At 42.0% G+C, this 20,123-nt stretch overlaps 1 protein-coding gene across 7 annotated transcripts in view; it reads right to left on the bottom strand.

Annotated features, from left to right (window-relative positions):
- The window catches only part of NDP (norrin cystine knot growth factor NDP), a 249,940-nt gene that overhangs the window by 79,420 nt on the left and 150,397 nt on the right, over nucleotides 1-20,123 (bottom strand). For all 7 annotated transcript variants that reach the window (XM_073616279.1, XM_073616278.1, XM_073616277.1 and 4 more), the window contains one exon: nucleotides 18,723-19,069. In XM_073616279.1, coding sequence (XP_073472380.1) covers nucleotides 18,723-18,896 — 174 coding nt within the window. In that variant the 5' untranslated portion in view covers nucleotides 18,897-19,069. The remainder of the gene's footprint in view (nucleotides 1-18,722; nucleotides 19,070-20,123) is intronic.

Here is a 20,123-nt window from a genome sequence, read left to right as displayed (position 1 = left end):
AAGATATATATTTATATTTTGTATTATTATTTTTTATACACATTTGTTGCACTATTGTCACTTTATAGTAGGCTGAGACTGAGTTTACCACTATATGATTTTCACATGCGTTTATGCACTTATGCATTTTGGGTATTACAATATTTAGTGTATAACCCCCTTTCTTTATATCTGGTAGCGCAGCATATATATTTTGATTTGACAGTAAGATTTACCAGCAAGTTAGAGGCATGGCGAATGGCACAGCGTGTGCCCCGACTTATGTCAACCTTTTCCTTGGCTGGTGGGAACAAACAATTGTCTTTACAGATGAGTTGGAAGCATTTATGTCAAAAATACTTTTATGGGCAAGGTTCATAGATGATGTTTTCATACTATGGCAAGGACAAAAATAACAATTTTGTGATTTTGTTAGATTCTTAATATCAACACCAGTGGAATGTTTTTGGACCTTCAGATCACAAGGGAAAAGGAAGGCGTGATTTGGACTAAAATATATCGTAAGCCCATTTCAACCAACAGTTTATTACATTGGGAGAGTCATCACCCAGTCCCCCTGAAAAAAGTAATTCCAACAGGACAGGTAATTCAAGCAAGGAGAAATTACTCCACAGAGGAAGCCTTTAAAGTAGAGAGTAGTTGTTTATTCAAACAGATTACTAGATGGGGATATAAACTAGGAGATTTAAAATGATCCCTAGAAAAAGTAAAGCAGATCCCGAGAGAAACTTTATTGGCCCCCAGACAAAGTAACACTGAGGAAGTGAATAATACAAGGATAAATTGGCACATAGTGTAGACAATCAGGACAAATATTCAACATAGTAAAAAGATACTGGCAGGTCCCGTTAGATGACAAAGATCTATCTAGTCTTCTGCCAGATTCACCTTCAATTATCTTTTAAAAAGGAAAGAGTATCCAAGATATGTTGGTATATAGTCATCTGGACAAAATTAATACAACTACATTGACTTGGCTACCAGAAAAACCACTTAAAAGTCACAAATGTGACTGTCGTAAAGCCTGTACATATATGCCTATCATAAGAATTTTGCCAACCCTAAAAACGGAGAAACTATTACCATTGACTCCTTCCTAAACTGTAGTTCAGAAGATGTCATATATGTGGCCAAATGCCCTTATCCAATTTTGTACGTTGGGAAAACAATTTGCCAACTAAGACAACGTGTTTTGGAACATGTAAATAATGTAATTCTTAAAAGGAACAGACCGGTTGCCAGACATGTATGTCATAGACATGGGGGTAAATCAGAATGTCCATCCTTTTGGGCAGTCCAGCAGGTAAGTCTGGGCCCAAGGAAGGGGGACCTAAACAAGATCCTCCTTTAAATGGAGGCCAAATAGATATATCGTTTGGGATCTACGCCCCCATTGTCTAAATGAGGGGTTCACCTACTTACCTTTTGTGTGTTAATGGAACTTTGGGACATTTAGTCTGATTTCCAAACACCAAAATAAGGGAAGAATTTTGAGCAAGTTGAGTGTGGAGGGGAGGCACCATTAAAAGTTTGATTTATGGGTACTTGATTTGTACACGTAAAAAGGAAATCCTCTTAGAATATGAGTGATATATATATAATTTTAATGGCAACAGTAATTTAATATTTGATGGAAATGTGCATGAGGTTAAATTAACTATTATCCACAAGCCTGGAGAATATCAGGCTGTTTGGGGTTCCTTTGCTCCATAATTAATGTCATTTTATTCTTCATCCACAAGATGGAGTGAGGAGTAATTGATTTTCTCCTGATATATAGGACAATTTTATCTAACATTTCTCAGATAGTCTGATAGGTGGCGCTGTGGCTAATGGACAAATTAGTGATTTTTTTCACGCATGAGCGGAAGCAAGTGCACATGCACAAACATCAATGTGCAATTGCGTGATGTTGTCACGCGCGTTATGAGATCACAGCACATGGATGCATGATGGACATTTTACCCATAATGTTATAAATACAGGGTGACCAAACAATTGGATGTAATTTTGTTTTCACCACCATGGACCTTAAAGGATTGCTTGTCCTATTATTTTGATTTGGTGCAGTATTTGATACTCCTGACGAAGCTCATTTAGTAAGCGAAACATGTAGAGTTAAGTTATTTTTGCACCTATTTTTGACCTTTACTTTGGGGTGTCACATGGGGCACATGGTTTACTAGGATGGTGAATAAGCAGTTTACAATGTAGTTATGAGAACTTTTGGATGCATGACATCATACCACAGTAATTGGCCAGTCAAATTGTTTGTTGAGGGAGGTCTCCTTGTAGATAGTGACCATCTACTGTATCTGATACTCCTATATTATAGGGATAGGCTTAAAAAGATTAGCAGATTAGTACCATTGGTATATCCTTCCACCTTTTGCTCTCCTACAGAATCAATATGCTTTCCAGCCTATATGTATATACACATACACTCATTTGCTTTTTCATTCTTCTCATGATATATTTCATAATCAACAAAGGTTGATTTTATTCCATCTTTCTAGTTTTTTCAGTAGCTGACTCCAAAGTTGCGCAAATTTCAGTGCAACTTTGGAGGCTGACTTTGATACAAATTTGAAGTGACTTTCATAAGATTTTTGCACTCTCTGGCATTGAAGTCATGTCAAAGTCAGATCAAAGTAGTGCAGGAACCTTTTCTGAAGTCGCATCAACAATGTCAGTTGGAAAGGCTCTCATAAAGATACATGGCATTTCACATGTCCTGCGACTTGGGGTCTCACAAGTCGGGTCCTAAGTCGCAGGAGTGTGAAAGGAGCCTAAATGCAGTCTACATCAGAAATGACATTAACAGTACTTATTTTTAACCCTTTGTCTCATCTATACATACTGTATATATTCTATTTGAAAAATATGAACATCAATAAGATGATCACAAAGTACAACATACATACAGGGGGGCTTCAATGAATAAAAAAATAAAGAACGAAAAACAGACCAAAAATAATATTTACATATAATATAATACATTAAGCGTTACGAAAAACAGATGCAAATCAAAATCCACAGTTATATCATATGGCTGAACCGTGCTAAGATTGTGTATCCATTTTACCTCCCAGTGTTTCAGAAATAACTTCTGATGGGGATGATTGAATGTTTCTCCCTTAACCATGTTATTACAATATATGTAGCATAAACAAGGAAAGGACCCAGTATGCTTAGCTCCCAAAATGGTAATACTGCAGGTTTAGTCTCAAATTGTTAATCTGATCTCGCTAGCTTGTTGTATACTTTAAGGTTCAACTTTATTTTAAAATACTGCATCAGTGGAGCAGAAAATACATAAATAATTGGATAATTCTAATCATATATTTTTATTACTAACAATTCTAGATACTCTCCTAGACTGTACTCAAGGAATTGACTTAAAGACATTTGGTGGGTGAAAACTAAAAAAGTGTAATATTGCAATCTCCAAACTTAACAGACAGATCACTTAAAGTAGAATTACCCATTATAAAATACATGTATCAAAAAAAGGTAATTCCTCATTACTAAACGAGATGTTAATGTTTAAGTCCTGTACAATGTCTCAACTGGTGTACGTACGTATTATGTGTTGCCCTCCCAGATAGCAAGCACATCATATACTGACATCTCTCATTAAGATAAGGTTAAAGACAAAATATTATGTAGCGCACTCACAATTTTCATAATTGTTGACCCTTCTTCACTCAGGAAACATGACCCTGCATAGGGCATGGATCACATTGCCCCATGTGAACTAGGCCTTAGGGCTGTGGGGGGTAATCTTTATAGGAGGTGAAGGGGGGGATTAGGGCTTTTGGGCGAGATCTGAATTGGGGTGAATATGGGCTTGGGGAAAGAGATTCATACTGGCGGGAGGGGTCATTTTTGGTTGTATTCTGCACAGTGACCCGTGCATTACTTACTCCTGACCCTGGTACACTGTGCATTTCTTACTCCTGACCTCTGCTCTCTCTGCGCCCTCTCTGCATTACTTACTCCTGACCTCTGTACTCTGTGCGTTAGTTACTCCCCTGCACCCTGTGCCTTAAAAACTTCTGACCCTGCATTGTCCACTCTGGACTCCTTTACTCTCTGTTACTTTAAGACCCTTCCACTATTAGTTCCATTTGGCCACACTCACCATTTTATGTGGCACTTTGTTACCCCATGGGGGGGGTCACAGTTGAGTTCCTGCACCTGTTCTCTGAGTAAAAAGCCCTGCATGCAGTACATGATTATATAGTTTGACTATAGTTCTTCTGCAGGAGAGTAAAATCAGACCTCCTGCCTGAAAGGGCTGAGCTGTGTGGCAAGGCTGTGTAAATCGTAGAATCGGATGAACAGAGACCAAAATGATCGGGCAGATAAAACAGTTCCCATATTTGTATGCATTTCACCCAGGTATGTAACTGTTTGCTTAGAGTTCAGCTTTAGAGCCAAACTTCATCCAATTTTTTTATATAGAGTATGAAAGTGGTAAAATTGTGCTTTGTGTTGCTCTCTGTGTTACACTTGGGAGATTTTTTTTCTTTTTTTACTTCCTGTCTATTTGACAGAACAGGGAGTCAGGGAAAATCTCCCCACTTCCTGCCCATTTGAACAGTGTCAGACAGGATAGAGTACATTTTCTAATAAGAAAATAAGCACAACTCAAAATAAGCTTTCCAGTAGAGCGGACAAGGTGTAAAATCTCAAACAGAATTTTGTTGCTGTCTGTTTTTCTATGGGAGATATTCTCCTAACCTCTCATCCAGATGACGGATGTCAGAAGAGGAAGAGATAAGAAATTTACTCTATGGGGACACAGAAAGAATCAAAACTCCACCAGAAAAATTGCCTTGAAGTTGACATCTTTGGATAGCATCATTGTCAGTCCAGGGGGAGGGTAGTGTTAGACTAGCAGATTTAGATGAAATTGACAAACTGAAACTGAATTCCAGCTAACACTTTATAAGCAGTTACAGCCACATTTTTTTTCCTTTTGGGATAAAGATTTTACGTAAATTAATACAAGTTGACCATTGTAAGCACCCCTGCCAGTGGTAAATGGTTTGTTTCAACGCTCTAACTGACAGTTTTCAGCAATCTAGTCCTTGCCTCAACAACCAACCGCAACCAACCGCATCACCGTTGGAATTACCCAACTTACAATCAAGTTTATAATTGTTATATCTGTATACAAGTGGTAACAATTGATACTAATGGTGGTATGAGTGTCATGTTAGGCTCCATGCTGGAATGGTTTTAGTTTTATGTATATCATAAGTCTACATACCCTGGCAGAATTTATGATTTCTTGACCATTTTTCGGAGAATATGAATGATAGCACAAAATCTTTTCTTTTCACTCATGGTTAGTGTTTGGCTGAAGCTATTTATTATCAATCAACTGTGTTTACTCTTTTTAAATCATAATGACTACCCAAGTGACCCTGATCAAAAGTTTACATACCTGGTGATTTTGGCCTGATAACATGCACACAAGTTGACACAAAGGGGTTTGAATGGCTATCCTCACCTGTGATCTGGTTTCTGAGTCATGGGGAAAGCAAAAGAATTGTCAAAGGATCTGCGGAAAAAGGTAGTTGAATTAAAAAGTGTGGCATTTGTATTCACCCCCCTTTACTCTGATACCCCTGACTAAAATCTACTGGAGCCAAATGCCTTCAGAAGTTACCTAATTAGTAAATAGAGTCCACCTGTGTGTAATTTAATCTCAGTTCAACTACAGCTGTTCTGTGAAGCCCTCAAAGGTTTGTTAGAGAACCTTAGTGAACAAACAGCACTGTGAAGCCCTAAAAGGTTTGTTAGAGAACCTTAGTGAACAAACAGCACCATGAAGGCCAAGGAATACACCAGACAGGTCAGGGATAGAGTTGTGGAGAAGTTTAAAGGAGGGTTAGGTTTTAAAAAAATATCCCAAGCTATGAACATCTCACGTAGAACTGTTCAATCCATCATCGGAAAATGGAAAGAGTATGGCACAACTGCAAACCTACCAAGACATGGCCATTCATCTAAACTGACAGGCAAGGGCCAGACAAGGAAAGCATTCATCAGAGAAGCAGCTAAGACTGGCCCATGGTAACTCTGGAGAACCTGCAGAGATCCAGGGCTCAGGTGGGAGAATCTATTACTATTAGTTGTGCACTCCACAAATCTGGCCTTTATGGAAGAGTGGCAAGAAGATAGCCATAAGAAGTCTGGTTTGCAGTTTGCGAGAAGCCATGTGGGGGACACAGCAAACATGTGGAAGAAGGTGCTCTGGTCAGATGAGACCAAAATTAAACTTTTTGGCCCAGAAGCAAAACGCTATGTGTGGCGGAAAACTAACACTACCTATCACTTTGAACAAAACATCCCCACCGTGAAACATGGTGGTGGCAGCATCATGTTGTGGGGATGCTTTCTTCAGCAGGGACAGGGAAGCCGGTCAGAGTTGATGGAAAGATGGATGGAGCCAAATACAGGGAAATCTTGGATGAAAACCTGTTAGAGTGCAGAAGACTTGAGACTGGGGCGGAGGTTCACCTTCCAGCAGGACAAGGACCCTAAACGTACAGCCAGAGCTACAATGGAATGGTTTAGATCAAAGCATATTCCTGTGTTAGAATGGCCCAGTCAAAGTCCAGACCTAAATCCAATTAAGAGTCTGTGGGAAGACTTGAAAATTGCTGTTCACAGACGTTCTCCATTCAATCTGACAGAGCTTGAGCTATTTTGCAAAGAAGAATGAGCAAAAATGTCACTCTCTAGATGTGCAAAGCTGGTAGAGACATCCCCAAAAAGACTTGCAGCTGTAATTGCAGAGAAAGGTGGTTCTACAAAGTATTGACTCAGGGGGGCTGAATACAAATGCACACCACACTTTTCACATATTTATTTGTAAAAAATGTTGAAAACCATTTATCATTTTCCTTCCACTATGCGTTGGTCTATTACATAAAATCCCAATAAAATACAATTGTATTGTAAGTGTACTGTCTGCCCTCATGTTGTAAAGCACTGTACAAACTGTTGGCGCTATATAAGTCCTGTATTATAATAATAATAATAATAATAATAATGTTTTAGACACTTGTGAAAAAGTGTTGTGTTGTGGGGATAGATAGACTGTTTATGCACCTACAAAACCTAAACAGAAATAAACCTAAATGAAATGAATGAATGTGTCCAGCCATAGCCTTTAAAACTGCATACATTCTCCTAGGTATACTTGCACAAAGTTTTTAAGGAAGTCAGCAGATAGACTGTTCGAAACATCTAGAGCTAACTACTATTTGTGTGTGAATTTAGTGTCAAGCTGCTTCTTTTTATGTCATTCCAGTCAGACCCAGTAGTGTTGAGACCAGGACTCTGTGGGACATATACTAGTCTCCACACTGGTCTAGTAGCTAAAAAATGAGCTGGACAGTGGGTGGAAACCATGCAGATAAGAGCAGGAATATCCATAGAGCCCTGACCAATTAGAAGGGGAGGTGCCCCAATGCATGCTGGGTGTTTGCATTTATATTTGATGAGCACATGGGCTGTAGGTCTTCCTCTACAGAGAGGGATCCTGGTGCGGAGGGGGCCTGCTGCCCCTCCTCAGCATAGGCTGCCATGGGCCTCAGGTGGACGACCTGAGGGCCTAAAACATTGAAGGTGAAACCCATGGTTCTCCTAAAAGCTGACTGAGGATGTCAATTGATCCTGTCTGGTGTCACGGAGAAAGGTGACCTGCGGCCAACGCCTTGTGAGTACAGACTCCTAAAGGCATCCTAGAGACTGCTATTGCTAAATCTCCCTCTTGGTGATAGAAGTCAGCATACTGGGTATAAGCTAAAGGGGACACTGGCTAGTGTCTTAAAGAGGCAAAGTCCTCTAAATTCCTTCTGCTACAAAGGGACTTGATCTATTCTGTACAGCCTGCTGCATAGTTCTATTGACAGTCTGCTACAAAATTCTTTTGAGAAGGCTGTCCTTACTTGTGAATAGTTAATTTGGGGTATCCTCCTAAATTCCTTCTCCAAATAAAATAAAAAAACACATCCCCTAGACTGGTTATTGCAAATGAGCCAAAGAGTGTGTGCACCTGGCTGTGTGAGAAAATGCCATGTGACTGGTTGTGAATTAAACAGAGGGAGGACCGGGCAAACAAAAATTCAAGCAGCTCCTACGGGGGTAGCTCTACAGATATATTTTATTTTAGGGCATGTATTCTTGCTGGTAGAATACATCAGTCTACACCTGCATCAAGCATAAGTTTAGTGCAATTTACTAGCAGTCAAAAAGCTTTCCAGCTCCCTATCAGGTAAGGAGTCAGTTTACTTACAGAAACATATTTACAACGTACCATGGGATGGCTTCAAAGAGACCAGCTGCATTTTATGCTGCGTACACACGAGAGGACTTTTCGACCGGACTGGTCCAACGGACCGAGTCTGGCGGACAATTCGACCGTGTGTGGGCGTCATCACACCTGCAGCGGACTTTTTCGGTCGAAAATCTGACAGACCTTAGATTTGGAACATGTTTCAAATCTTTACGTCAGAACTCCGCCGGACCCAGTTCCTAGCGAAAAGTCCGCTTGTCTGTATGCTAGTCCGACGGATGAAAACTGACGCTAGGGCAGCTATTGGCTGCTGGCTATCAATTTCCTTATTTTAGTCTGGTCGTACGTCATCACGTACGAATCCATCAGACTTTGGTGTGATCGTGTGTAGGCAATTCCGTTTGTTCTGAAACTCCGTCGGAAGTCCGCCGAAAGTCCGTTGGATTCACCGTCGGACCAGTCCAGTCGAAAAGTCCGCTCATGTGTACGCGGCATTAGAGTTAAATGTTGGCACACTTATTTTTCTTACTTCAAAAAAGGGTACATGTGCTATACCAATTTACCACTGCTAAGTTTTATGTTATGTTGTTGTTAGTCATTCAGAAGTTCCCATCCTGTGTTTATTTGTTAGTAGTTTTATTTGTATGCTACTATGAAATAATCAGCATAGTAATTAAAGTCATCACTTTTCAGTTTAAAATAGAAATGAAAGACAAAACATGTTGTATAGATATAAAAAAAAAAAAAAAAACATTATAAATACCTTTTTTCAATTTTTATAAGTGATCACATTCCCTTTGTTCTCAACTGCATAAGAGCTGGGGGCTGAGGAGGGAGAAGGAGCAGTACAATGAGCTGCCCAGTAAATGGCTGTGCAGGGGACGCGTGTCAAGTCTGATCATTGGAGGAGAGCAGGGGCGTTGCTAGGTCTGCAAAAGATCTGGGGCTAGAGCCCATGGCAGCGGCCACCAACCTTTTTGCATGCCCACGTGCGGGGGGGGGACCGGTGGTAAGCAATTTTTCATGGGCAATGGCTGGTGTTGGCGCTTCAATCATCATGGCACTATTATGGTTGATATGGTGTCAGGGTGATTGAAGTGCATTATTTCTATTGTTACATTCTAATATATAATGAAGTGGTTCAACTCACCATACTACAGAATCAGTGGGAGCCCTGGGCGTGTCACTTGCCACATCTCCTGCCACTAGATGCAGCATGTCACTTGCCACCGTCGCCTGTCACCAGATGCAGCGTGTTACTTCCCACTTTCACCTGGCAGCAGATGTGGATTGTCACTTGCCACGTCACCTGCCACCATTTGCAGATTGCCACGTCTCCTGCCACCATTTGCAGATTGTCACTTGCCACATCTCTTGCCACTATTTGGAGATTATCACTTGCCACGTCTCCTGGCTCCATTTGCAGATTGTCACTTGCTACTTCGCCGGCCACCAGATGTAGGTTGTCACTTGCCAACTGATGTGGATTGTCACTTGCCATGCCAGCCAGTGCCACCAAATGTGCATTGACGCTGCATTGGTGGCAGGCTGACAACACTGGTCCATTTAGTGAGAGCAGGAGAGCGGTGATGCGGGGCGGGCAGTGAGAGATGATGTCATCTTGCTCCTCCCCGCCGCACCTTCGACATTGAAGCAAGAGGGTCTGGCTGCAAAGTGGAGCTCCACAATGACAGGAAGCACATTACCTCCACTCAGGGGCATACTGACAACTCATGGGGCCCCCGGTAAATAGGAGATTATGGGGCCCCCAGGCAATAGGAGAAGATTATGGGGCCCCCAGGCAATAGGAGATTATGGGGCCCCCAGGCAATAGGAGATTAGGCAATAGATTATGGGGCCACACAGTATAAACACACACACATACAGTATACACACACAGACACACAATATACACACACACAGAATACACATACACACACACTGAAAAAGTACTGGAGAGGCGGGGTAGCTATAATCTTGGGATTTTTAAAAAAACACAGATTTTTTACATACTGTCCCTGGTTTTTTGAGGTTGGCAACCCTGATGGGGCCCCTTAGTGGCATGGGGCCCTCGGGCAGTGCCTCCACTCCACTGTGCTGTGAGGGCGGAGGAGCGCTGATGTGTCGGCGGGCAGTGAGAGATGATGTCATCTTTCTGCTGCTCACCACACCTCGTTCCTAAATTGAAGAGGCCTGGCTGTGAAGAGCGTTGATGTGGAGCGGGCGGAGAGAGATGTCATCTCTGCTCGCATCTCTCCTCCGCCTCTCTCATGCAGCCAGCCTGCCGCAGCAGCCACGACCCGTTGGTTAGGCAGGGACCCTGCAGCAAGAGACTCGGGGCTATGGGCCCCAGATTCGGGGCTATAGCCCCAATAGCCACCCCCTAGCAACGCCCCTGGAGGAGAGCACACTGAGTTCCCATTATAGAGCTAGAGAACTGACCACTGTGTGTTCTCCTGCTTACTGTGTGATCAGTTTTTATCAGGAAAGCAGAGGGACTAGCAGAAACATCAGGGATTTCACACAAAGGAAGCAATACAAAGAGAACAGGACACTTTCTCATACAAGTACATGGTACAGCAGCCACACATCAGGAATATGAAATGTTGGGGTAACAAACGCTTTAACCTCATTCTAAAGTTCCAGCTCATGGTTGTTAACCAGAATCTATATGGTCAGACTACCATTAGTCTCTGGTACAGTGCAGCGTATAAAGTCACTTCATCAAAGCTTAAATACAGGGAAAATAAGACGTTAACTTCACCTGTAGTCTCTGGGGCAGTGTATAAAACCACTTCATCAAAGTTAAAATACAAAAAAAATAAGAGGTTATCTCTAACCCTTACATAAGTGTTTCACTTATTTATCAGTGGCGTGCTCGTACATCCTGTAATTAATAACGTAGCACTTTAACTTTTCTCTCCCCCACCCTCTCTTTACTGTCATTCTCTTCTAGGACCTTGAATAAGATAAGAAGGACACATTTTAGGCAACATATATATATATATATATAGATAGATAGATAGATAGATAGATAGATAGATAGATAGATAGATAGATAGATAGATAGATAGATAGATAGATAGATAGATAGATAGATAGATAGATAGATAGATTTTTTTTTTCATTTAACCAGCAGTTTGAACAAAAAAAAAAAAATTACCCAATTTCCCAATCCACACACTTGATGTGGATGGAGGAATCCTTATTATATTTTGACAGCAGGGAGACTTCCTCACCATCAGAATACGCTGATCAGTGCTGGCAGCACTGATCTTGCAGGAAAAATTCAACAGACAATATTTTTTTAATCCATGTATGGCTGTCTTTAAACTCATAGCTTGCCAGTTGCCAGCAACTCATAGCTTTCTGTTATACCTCAAGGCAGAAATTCACCCATTTAATAGACACTTGGGAACATGCTTATGGAAGTTCTATTCTACACTGTTTATGTTAGCTAGAGTATACTCAGCCAGGTACCAAATTCATAAACAGTCATGCAACCATAATTTCCTTCAAGGGTCAGCAACAGTAAATCCATATAAGGTCAGCTGTAAAGCAGAGTTCTGCCAAAAAAAAAAAATAGGTTAGCAGCTACAAAATGTGTAGCTGCTGACTTTTAATAATTGGACACTCACCTGTCCTGCAGTCCAGAGATGCGGGCGTACGAAGCCCCGCTTCTCTCCCCCTCCTCTCCACGGCACCAGCATTCCTACTGTGGGCCGGGCATGCACTGCACATGCGCGAGGCGCACTGCTCGCTGTGAATGGCCAGGCAATCTTCTGGGACCTGTGACTTGTTCCAGAAGATTGCAGGGAAGGAGGGGGGGGGGTGAACTTCCTTCCGGTGCCGTGGAGCCCCGGGAGAAAGTGGGAGCTGGATGCCTTTAAGAGGGTATCCGCTCCCCCCCCCCCCAAAAAAAATGACATGCCAAATGTGGCATGTCAGGGAGTCACAGTCACTTAAAGTGGAAGCTCCATTTTTGGGTCGAACTTTACTTTGCTTTAAGCAATTATTTGACATTTTAACCACTTGCCGACCGCCGCACGACGATGTACGTCGACAGAGCGGCACGGGAAGGCAAAAGGACTTACAGGTACGTCCTTGCCTGCCCGCGGGTGGGGGGTCCGATCGGACCCCCCCCGGTGCCTGCGGCGGTCGGCAAATCTCCCCCAGCGATCGGTGGTGAGGGGGAGGCCATCCATTCGTGGCCCCCCCCCCTCGTGATCGCTCCCAGCCAATGGGATCATTTCCCTGCCTCTGTATTGTACACAGAGGCAGAGGAAATTATGTCATCTCTCCTCGGCTCGGTAATTTCCGTTCCGGCCCGAGGAGAGAAGACAGGTATGTGAGTGCACCAACACACACACACAGTAGAACATGCCAGGCACACAAAACACCCCGATCCCCCCCCGATCGGCCCCCGATCCCCCCCCAATCACCCCCCCCGTCACAAAATGACACCAAGCAGGTTTTTTTTTTTTTTTCTGATTACTGTATTGGTGTCAGTTTGTGACAGTTACAGTGTTAGGGCAGTGAGTGTTAGGCCCCCTTTAGGTCTAGGATACCCCCCCAACCCCCCCTAATAAAGTTTTAACCCCTTGATCACCCCCTGTCACCAGTGTCACTAAGCGATCATTTTTCTGATCGCTGTATTAGTGTCGCTGGTGACGATAGTTAGGGACGTAAATATTTAGGTTCGCCGTCAGCGTTTTATAGCGACATGGACCCCCATATACTATCTAATAAATGTTTTAACCCCTTGATTGCCCCCTAGTTAACCCTTTCACCACTGATCACCATATAACCGTTACGGGTGACGCTGGTTAGTTCGTTTATTTTTTATAGTGTCAGGGCACCCGCTGTTTATTACCGAATAAAGGTTTAGCCCCCTGATCGCCCGGCGGTGATATGCGTCGCCCCAGGCAGCGTCAGATTAGCGCCAGTACCGCTAACACCCACGCACGCAGCATACGCCTCCCTTAGTGGTATAGTATCTAAACGCATCAATATCTGATCCGTTCAGATCTATACTAGCTTCCCCAGCAGTTTAGGGTTCCCAAAAACGCAGTGTTAGCGGGATCAGCCCAGATACCTGCTAGCACCAGCGTTTTGCCCAACCGCCCGGCCCAGCCCAGCCCACCCAAGTGCAGTATCGATCGATCACTGTCACTTACAAAACACTAAACGCATAACTGCAGCGTTCGCAGAGTCAGGCCTGATCCCTGCGATCGCTAACAGTTTTTTTGGTAGCGTTTTGGTGAACTGGCAAGCACCAGCCCCAGGCGTCAGGTTAGCGCCGGTCGCGCTAACACCCACGCACGCAGCGTACACCTCCCTTAGTGGTATAGTATCTGATTGGATCAATATCTGATCCGTTCAGATCTATACTAGCGTCCCCAGCAGTTTAGGGTTCCCAAAAACGCAGTGTTAGCGGGATCAGCCCAGATACCTGCTAGCACCAGCGTTTTGCCCCTCCGCCCGGCCCAGCCCAGCCCACCCAAGTGCAGTATCGATCGATCACTGTCACTTACAAAACACTAAACGCATAACTGCAGCGTTCGCAGAGTCAGGCCTGATCCCTGCGATCGCTAACAGTTTTTTTGGTAGCGTTTTGGTGAACTGGCAAGCACCAGCCCCAGGCAGCGTCAGGTTTGCGCCGGTCGCGCTAACACCCACGCACGCACCGTACACCTCCCTTAGTGGTATAGTATCTGAACTGATCAATATCTGATCCGATCAGATCTATACTGGCGTCCCCAGCAGTTTAGGGTTCCCAAAAACGCAGTGTTAGTGGGATCAGCCCAGATACCTGCTAGCACCTGCGTTTTGCCCCTCCGCCCGGCCCAGCCCAGCCCACCCAAGTGCAGTATCGATCGATCACTGTCACTTACAAAACACTAAACGCATAACTGCAGCGTTCGCAGAGTCAGGCCTGATCCCTGCGATCGCTAACAGTTTTTTTGGTAGCGTTTTGGTGAACAGGCAAGCGCCAGCGGCCTAGTACACCCCGGTTGTAGTCAAACCAGCACTGCAGTAACACTTGGTGACGTGGCGAGTCCCATAAGTGCAGTTCAAGCTGGTGAGGTGGCAAGCACAAGTAGTGTCCCGCTGCCACCAAAAAGACAAACACAGGCCCGTCGTGCCCATAATGCCCTTCCTGCTGCATTCGCCAATCCTAATTGGGAACCCACCACTTCTGCAGCGCCCGTACTTCCCCCATTCACATCCCCAACCAAATGCAGTCGGCTGCATGAGAGGCATTTTTATGTCCTCCCGAGTACCCCTACCCAACGAACCCCCCCCAAAAAAGATGTTGTGTCTGCAGCAAACGCGGATATAGGCGTGACACCCGCTATTATTGTCCCTCCTGTCAATCCTGGTCTTTGCATTGGTGAATGTTTTGAACGCTACCATTCACTAGTTGAGTATTAGCGTAGGGTACAGCATTGCACAGACTAGGACACACTTTCACAGGGTCTCCCAAGATGCCATCGCATTTTGAGAGACCCGAACCTGGAACCGGTTACAGTTATAAAAGTTACAGTTACAAAAAAAGTGTAAAAAAAAAAAAAAAAACACAAACAAAAATATAAAATAAAAAATAATAGTTGTCGTTTTATTGTTCTCTCTCTATTCTCTCTCTCTCTATTCTCTCTATTGTTCTGCTCTTTTTTACTGTATTCTATTCTGCAACGTTTTATTGTTATCATGTTTTATCATGTTTGCTTTTCAGGTATGCAATTTTTTATACTTTACCGTTTACTGTGCTTTATTGTTAACCATTTTTTTGTCTTCAGGTACACCATTCACGACTTTGAGTGGTTATACCAGAATGATGCTTGCAGGTTTAGGTATCATCTTGGTATCATTCTTTTCAGCCAGCGGTCGGCTTTCATGTAAAAGCAATCCTAGCGGCTAATTAGCCTCTAGACTGCTTTTACAAGCAGTGGGAGAGAATGCCCCCCCCCCACCGTCTTCCGTGTTTTTCTCTGGCTCTCCTGTCTCAACAGGGAACCTGAGAATGCAGCCGGTGATTCAGCCAGCTGACCATAGAGCTGATCAGAGACCAGAGTGGCTCCAAACATCTCTATGGCCTAAGAAACCGGAAGCTACGAGCATTTTATGACTTAGATTTCGCCGGATGTAAATAGCGCCATTGGGAAATTGGGGAAGCATTTTATCACACCGATCTTGGTGTGGTCAGATGCTTTGAGGGCAGAGGAGAAATCTAGGGTCTAATAGACCCCAATTTTTTCAAAAAAGAGTACCTGTCACTATCTATTGCTATCATAGGGGATATTTACATTCCCTGAGATAACAATAAAAATTATAAAAAAAAAAAAAAAATGAAAGGAACAGTTTTAAAATAAGATAAAAAAGCAAAAAAATAATAAAGAAAAAAAAAAAAGCACCCCTGTCCCCCCTGCTCTCGCGCTAAGGCGAACGCAAGCGTCGGTCTGGCGTCAAATGTAAACAGCAATTGCACCATGCATGTGAGGTATCACCGCGACGGTCAGATCGAGGGCAGTAATTTTAGCAGTAGACCTCCTCTGTAAATCTAAAGTGGTAACCTGTAAAGGCTTTTAAAGGCTTTTAAAAATGTATTTATTTTGTTGCCACTGCACGTTTGTGCGCAATTGTAAAGCATGTCATGTTTGGTATCCATGTACTCGGCCTAAGATCATCTTTTTTATTTCATCAAACATTTGGGCAATATAGTGTGTTTTAGTGCATTAAAATGTAAAAAAGTGTGTTTTTTCCCCAAAAAATGCGTTTGAAAAATCGCTGCGCAAATACTGTGTGAAAAAAAAAAAATGAAACACCCACCATTTTAATCTGTCGGGCATTTGCTTTAAAAAAATATATAATGTGTGGGGGTTCAAAGTAATTTTCTTGCAAAAAAAAATAATTTTTTCATGTAATCAAAAAGTGTCAGAAAGGGCTTTGTCTTCAAGTGGTTAGAAGAGTGAGTGATGTGTGACATAAGCTTCTAAATGTTGTGCATAAAATGCCAGGACAGTTCAAACCCCCCCCCCCAAATGACCCCATTTTGGAAAGTAGACACCCCAAGCTATTTGCTGAGAGGCATGTCGAGTCCATGGAATATTTTATATTGTGACACAAGTTGCGGGAAAGAGACAATTTTTTTTTTTTTTTTTTGCACAAAGTTGTCACTAAATGATATATTGCTCAAACATGCCATGGGAATATGTGAAATTACACCCCAAAATACATTCTGCTGCTTCTCCTGAGTACGGGGATACCACATGTGTGAGACTTTTTGGGAGCCTAGCAGCGTATGGGACCCCGAAAACCAAGCACCGCCTTCAGGCTTTCTAAGGGTGTAAATTTTTGATTTCACTCTTCACTGCCTATCACAGTCTCGGAGGCCATGGAATGCCCAGGTGGCACAAAACCCCCCCAAATGACCCCATTTTGGAAAGTAGACACCCAAAGCTATTTGCTGAGCAGTATAGGGAGTATTTTGCATTAATTATGAGCGAGGGGTGATTTATTAATAACGCTTAACAGTAAATCTTCATTTTAATTACCACCATATGTTAATATTGTTAATATTATGAAGTGTTTTAATCACTATATATATCACATTCTGTTCACTCGTTCTGAATCTCTAGTGGGGGTTAGTATTTCAGTATCCATAACCACTTTTAGAGTGGTATCCTAGCTTTCCACCAATTCTAGTTGTATGTATATCCCTATATCTTATTTGTATATGATGTCTAAAAATTTTTTAGTGTAATCTCCATTCGTTCCTCTGGAGAACGGATGAGAGTTCTTACACGTGTCCCCATCATTGTTTTGAACGCTTTTTATTTTTTATATTTATATTTTTTTACCCTTTCTAAGCATACAACATAAAATTTAATATATAAGTTTATTTCGGGTTTAATTTGATTTTTTGACCCAGTTTATTTGGTATGATCCTTCGATCATTCTAGTCTTGTCAGCGCTGGAGGGGTCTGGGAGTATTGGCGGAAGTGCCGTCTGTCTATTTTATTATTATAGGTCACACACTTCCTGCTTTTATGTAGGATGGTGCGGTGACGCCATCTGAGCTTCAGAGCGAGGTTTGGTTTCGGTTTCTGGTCTATATATAGCGATGAGTCAGTGCGTCGCCTGTTCCCATGACGACGTCCAATAGGACGAAACGTACGTCGGAAGGTTGACGCGCTGACGTCATCGTTTTATCCTTATTCGTTTGAACGGGTGCATGCGAGCCGGCCGGCTGTTATACATCTTATGTGCCTCCTATCGTGATTTTACATGTAAGTGTGATCATCTTTTTACCTTAATAAATGATATACAGTTTTACACTATGGAGAATTTGTTTTATCCTTTTGGGTCCTCCTGATATGCGGATTGAATCTATTACATTGAGAGGTCCTGTCTGCCCCTTTTCTGCGAGGAGACTTGAGGAGCTGATTTCCCCTGAGTGGATGTCCACTAGTAAGCTGATTTACAGCTTACCTCTGGTAAGCCTACATCCTAATAGGTGGAGGATTCCTCACTGGGTGTTTTACGTCTAGGATCACCGATTATATCTACCTTGGCTCCAAGGACTGTCTGCTTTTGGATTATTTTTTATATATTTTTTCTGTATTTAGTCACTTTTTTCAACTTTATTTGGGACTTTCATTTTTCAGTCACTTTTAGTTACTTTCAATAGATTTTTTATGTCTAATTATTATTATTTTTCACACTCGATGAATTGTATTTATTTATTCACTTAATCATGTTGGTTTAGTTACATCACATGTCATTTTTTCTAGCGCAGTCTTTTTTGATTATTTTTGTCTAGTATGTGCACGCCTCACTTTAGGACTGCAGCTTTTTATGTTATTTAATAGAGTTTTTTCATCATTGCATAGAGTAGCGCGGTAATTTTTGGTGTTTAAAGAATTAGATACATCTTCATTCCACTATATGCTTTCATTGCTATTGGCACATGGACTTATTTCCATATTGAACCTTAGGGACTATTCAATTCACTGTTTGATTGTATATTGATACATTTTCATTATTTCATTTCTTGCATAGTAACCAGAGGAGCACTATTATTTATGCATATATATGTAAGGTGACTCTGAATGATCTGAGAAGCAACTAAAACTTATCCTGAATGCAAGGTAAATACTCCTAAAGACACAAAAGATTTGCCCATCGACACAAGCCCAAAGTCTGTTGACAGAGGCCCATAGGCATTTTCCGTGAAAGGAAAGCTACATATCTGCTGACACTTAAACAAAATTCTAGTGTAATAAACACAGTAGCTTATTTATAGGTACAAATAACACAGGCTTACACTATTAGCAGAGCAAAGTCAGAAATGGCCAATCTTTTAATAAAGCAGGATTGAATATATAAGCAAACTTGGACATACCTTTGCAGTGCATTTGTGCTGAGGGTGATTAATAGAGTCCACATAGTGGTGCCGCATACACCGGTTTGGATCTGACTCAGTGAGGAAAGTGTTGCTCTTTTTACTGTCTGCACTAATTAATAATGATCCCAGGGAGATTGCAGAAATCCAAACAAACAGGACATAGTTTCCCATTGTTTCCAAAGTCTTTCCAGGATGCAGCCAAATAAGGACCTTAAGGAAATAGGATCCAGTAGCACAAGCCACGTGCTTTGTGTACAGTAAAGTCAATTGATTGCATTATCTTCCCAGTTGCCATTGGTCCTGATGCTTTAATTGGATAATGAAATTGTAATCCATTGCTTCACCTGTGACAAATTAAAAAAAATAATGAGTGTATTTTCTAATATATGTAGTTTCTGTCTTCCATTCAAGTCTATGATCACTTTAACTGCTTCCCTTGAACACAGCAGATCACCAATGTGATCTATGTGACCAATCACAGCGATCAAAAATGTAAACACAGACTGCATGTTGTAGCCATTAGCTCTCCTTCTCTTCACAGAGAGAATGTGCATGTGGAGAAAGCCATCTACAGCACTGATTACAGCCACACTAGTGTAAACTGTCACACACCAGTGCACCATCAACATCTGTTCTAGTGACAACAGTGCAGCATCAACATCTGTCAGCCAAAGTATCATAAAATGGTATCTGACCAGGTCTGATAGTCCTTAAAAAAATATTAAGAGGTAAAGATATATATGTTATGGAGTAGGACCCATCCACAAAAACCTTTAAACCAAAAATGCAAGAAAAATTGGCTATTAACTATTCCACGTCAGTCATTATAAGTGTTATATAGCATTCTCAACAAAATAATTAATCAGACAGATGTCTTTACTGACACACTTCTAAAATAAAAGTAGGAATAAAGACACATGACAAACAAAAACTGGTGAATTATAAAGACTCCACCCATCATGTCCTCCAATAATATTGTGTTTAAACATATTCTGGAATAATAATGTACATCCAAGATAATCAAATAGCAAGGGAAAATAAAGTTGGGTAGGCTGCTGCTGAAGAGGCAAATCTGTTTCTTAAAATATGCCTTGGGGTCAAAAGTGGCCTTTCTGCAATCAAAGGATAAAAAAGGTCAGTGCATATTGATTGATAGTGATTATCCAATGTGGCTGCAATGATGCAGTCCAGAGGAAAAGTGTGACTAGCGGACATTCAAAGTCAGTCACTAATAAATGGATAATTATACATGGCCCCACTCAACCTCCCTCACATTTAAAGTAATTAATAGCCACATAAAGGAACTCCAGAGAAAGAGAAGTCCTCATATATCCAAGGTAACAACATGCAGCTTGAAGACCTACTGTAAAGAGCAGATATAAAGCCAGTCCCTGTGCT

This window comes from Aquarana catesbeiana, linkage group LG02 (assembly GCF_042186555.1).
Source record: "Aquarana catesbeiana isolate 2022-GZ linkage group LG02, ASM4218655v1, whole genome shotgun sequence".
In the NCBI taxonomy this organism is placed as follows: Eukaryota; Metazoa; Chordata; class Amphibia; order Anura; family Ranidae; genus Aquarana; species Aquarana catesbeiana.
Note: the sequence above shows the minus strand (reverse complement) of the source record. Positions and strands in the feature narration are given on the sequence as shown.